The 2968-nt window shown below is 36.4% G+C and overlaps 1 protein-coding gene across 1 annotated transcript; it reads left to right on the forward strand.

Annotated features, from left to right (window-relative positions):
• Positions 1–545: 545 nt before the first annotated feature.
• Positions 546–2674, forward strand: LOC149162389 (ERBB-3 BINDING PROTEIN 1-like). The gene is made up of 6 exons (XM_089435176.1): positions 546–767; positions 1244–1380; positions 1548–1639; positions 1916–2095; positions 2205–2307; positions 2420–2674. Exons 1-5 carry the CDS (start codon positions 546–548, stop codon positions 2279–2281), a joined length of 708 nt encoding a protein of 235 aa, XP_089291302.1. The 3' UTR covers positions 2282–2307; positions 2420–2674.
• The last annotated feature ends 294 nt before the right edge of the window (positions 2675–2968 follow it).

Below are 2968 nucleotides of genomic sequence, written 5' to 3' on the forward strand. Positions count from 1 at the left end.
TCACAACCTTTTCCAAGCTGCAATTTGTGCGGCTAATGTTGCTGTTCCGGCAATTTTTATATCGCAGTTTTCTGCAAGTCAACATCTTTTCTTTGCAAGTGGTTTTTAATGGGTGTGCAGTATGATCTTTACAAGGTGCATGGCATCACTCTCCAACATCTTACACTCCACAGCTTCCCCTTAATATCTACTTTCATTTATATGGATATTTTCCTTGAGGCTGTTGGCAGTGTCCCAAATTTCTTTTTTCCTCGACTCAGTTTAGCACCCTTACCTGATTATAAAACTCAGGCCAAAACAGTTGGCATGGAAAGGGCTTCACCACCTGCTTGAGGGGCTTGTCAAGTTGCTGTGAATTAAAAAAAAATGTACTAAAGCTTATACAAGTGATTATATGGGTGGGGATTGGAAATCAGATTGGTTTTCTTGATCAGACAAGACGATATGTACTATTTTGTTTCAGTCTAATTTGTTTTTTAGACTGCTATCTGTTATTCCAATTTCAATAGTTAGTCTATTTTTTCTTCTTAATGTGGCTTGTTGCAATGCAGAATAAGGATGTGACTGAAGCCATCCAAAAAGTTGCTGCAGCGTATGACTGCAAAATTGCAGAGGGAGTACTAAGTCATCAGATGAAGCAATTTGTTATTGATGGCAATAAAGTTGTACTCGGTGCAAGCAATCCAGAAACAAGGGTTGATGATGCTGAGTTTGAGGAAAATGAAGTTTATGCTATTGACATTGTAACAACTACAGGTGAAGGAAAGGTGAGATGAAGTGCTATTTGACCTGATTTGGTTTAAGTTCCATATTTAGTTTATCAATGTGTTACACATCTCCATGAAATTGTTCAATGACAGAGTTCTGATTTTCTTCCCTTAAAACGACACATAGGTGTACTTGCTCTTCTCTGATGTTAATATGGTTCCTTTATGTTCTCTTCTTTTATAGTTGAAAATTTGAAACTGATAGGATAATCTTTGAAATGTGGAAGAAATAAAAGGCATTTAGTCAAAGATGTTTTCAAATCACTTGTAAATTTTCAAGTTACAAATTTCAGTTCTAGATCAGTAGCATGGAATGCTGAAAGTAGGGCCTAATTGTGAATCCTTTGAACTGTGCATCAACAAGGTATGCAATGCTTGAGATAGGCCACTGATGCATTTGATAGTAAAGATCAATATAAAGAACTTGATTTCTTGCTTTTTTGGTTGTTATCACAACTTTGGTGATACATTTTCAGCTTAAACTGCTTGATGAAAAGGAAACAACTATATACAAGAGGGCTGTTGATAAAAACTATCAGTTGAAGATGAAAGCATCAAGGCTTATCTTCACTGAAATAAACCAGAAGTTTCCTATTATGCCATTTACTGCAAGGTATGGTCTTCAATTCTCCAATTTCTTGTAATTTTGAGTGCAAAGTGTGTATTGGCAATGTTCAGTTTCTCTATTTACATATTTGCTAAACTCGCAAAACTCACGAACTATTCCCAAGTTCAGAAAAAAATCAGAAACACAATATGTTATGCGTTTTTGACATTCAGGGCTCTGGAAGACAAGCGTGCCCGTCTAGGTCTGGTGGAATGTGTCAACCACGAGCTTTTGCAGCCTTACCCTGTTCTTCACGAGAAACCAGGTAAGAGAGAGAATCTGATTTTTAGGAAATTGTGGTACTCGCTCTTTCTACTAAAATTTTCATCCTCAAAGGCTTCCCATTTAAGTCTCAGGACATGCCAGCTGTTGTTTTGTTTTATCAAGTTCTACCATTTTATGCACCGTAAGGTTCCTAACATAAGGTAATATGGGATTCAACATACCTAAATGCTTAGTTTGACCACTATATTTGAAAAATTCTTATAATAAAGGGCTTATGAGTAAAATTATTAATCGACAATGTCTTTGTGGCTTGAAGGTGAGCTGGTTTCCCATATAAAATTCACGGTCTTGTTGATGCCAAATGGATCAGACAAAATCACAGGGCATCCATTGCAAGAATTGAATCCAACCAAGACTATTGATGATCCTGAGATAAAAGCATGGCTAGCTTTGGGGACCAAGTCCAAAAAGAAAGGGGGTGGAAAGAAAAAGAAAGGTTCTCTCTCTTTCATACAATATATTTACCTATATACTCTGTTTTTCATTTGTTGGTGTCTCAAGCAGTAGCATCACAACAGAACTTATGTGGTTTTTATTTGTTACAGGCAAAAAAGATGCTCTAGAAAGTTCAGCTGATGACACTGGAAATGGGGCTGTTAGTATGGATACATCCCAAGGTTGATAGGAGGAAGTTTACTAGTGTCCAAAGTGAGTTATATGATTCTATTTCAAAGGCTGCCTTTCTTTTGTTAGTTATGTTGGTGACTTGCCCTTAAGCTGTAGTATAATGGAAAATGCTGATTGATTTTGTTCATTACAGGCAAAAAATATGCTCAAGAAGATCTAGCAGTTGCCCGTGGAAATGGATCTGATAAGAATGGATATGTTACAAGGTTGATAGGACAAAGTTTACTAGTACGAAGTGTGTTGTTACATGATTCCATGTCAAAGGCAGCTTTTCTTTTGTGAACTGTCTCCGTTAATGCTCATTTCTTATTGTCACCTTGAGAAGTTTTTTCTCTTTTAATTATATATATCGAATTTAGAGTATTAATCGAGAATTCACATTTGGCTCTGTGTGCCTTCTCTATCACGGAGGTCACTTCCCCTCAGAGAATTACCTTTCATTCTCATGTTTGTTTTTCAAGAAATTGTTGAAAATGTTTTTTGTTTTTGTTTTTTTGAAATGAACATGCTTATATCAGTTTTCCCTTAAAGTGAATAGGAAGAAGGAACACAATTTAATCCTTGTCTTGGTAAATATCTCTCGGTATGGTTGTTGTAGCTGCACGGTAATTTGGCAAATTCAAGTGATGTGACTGAGCTCATATTGCATTTTGAATCATAGTGTCAGTCGTCCACGTGAGAT

Source organism: Pinus tabuliformis, chromosome 5_2 (assembly GCF_031772625.1).
Source record: "Pinus tabuliformis cultivar Carrire ecotype Pingquan chromosome 5_2, CPIR1, whole genome shotgun sequence".
NCBI classification, from domain to species: domain Eukaryota; kingdom Viridiplantae; phylum Streptophyta; class Pinopsida; order Pinales; family Pinaceae; genus Pinus; species Pinus tabuliformis.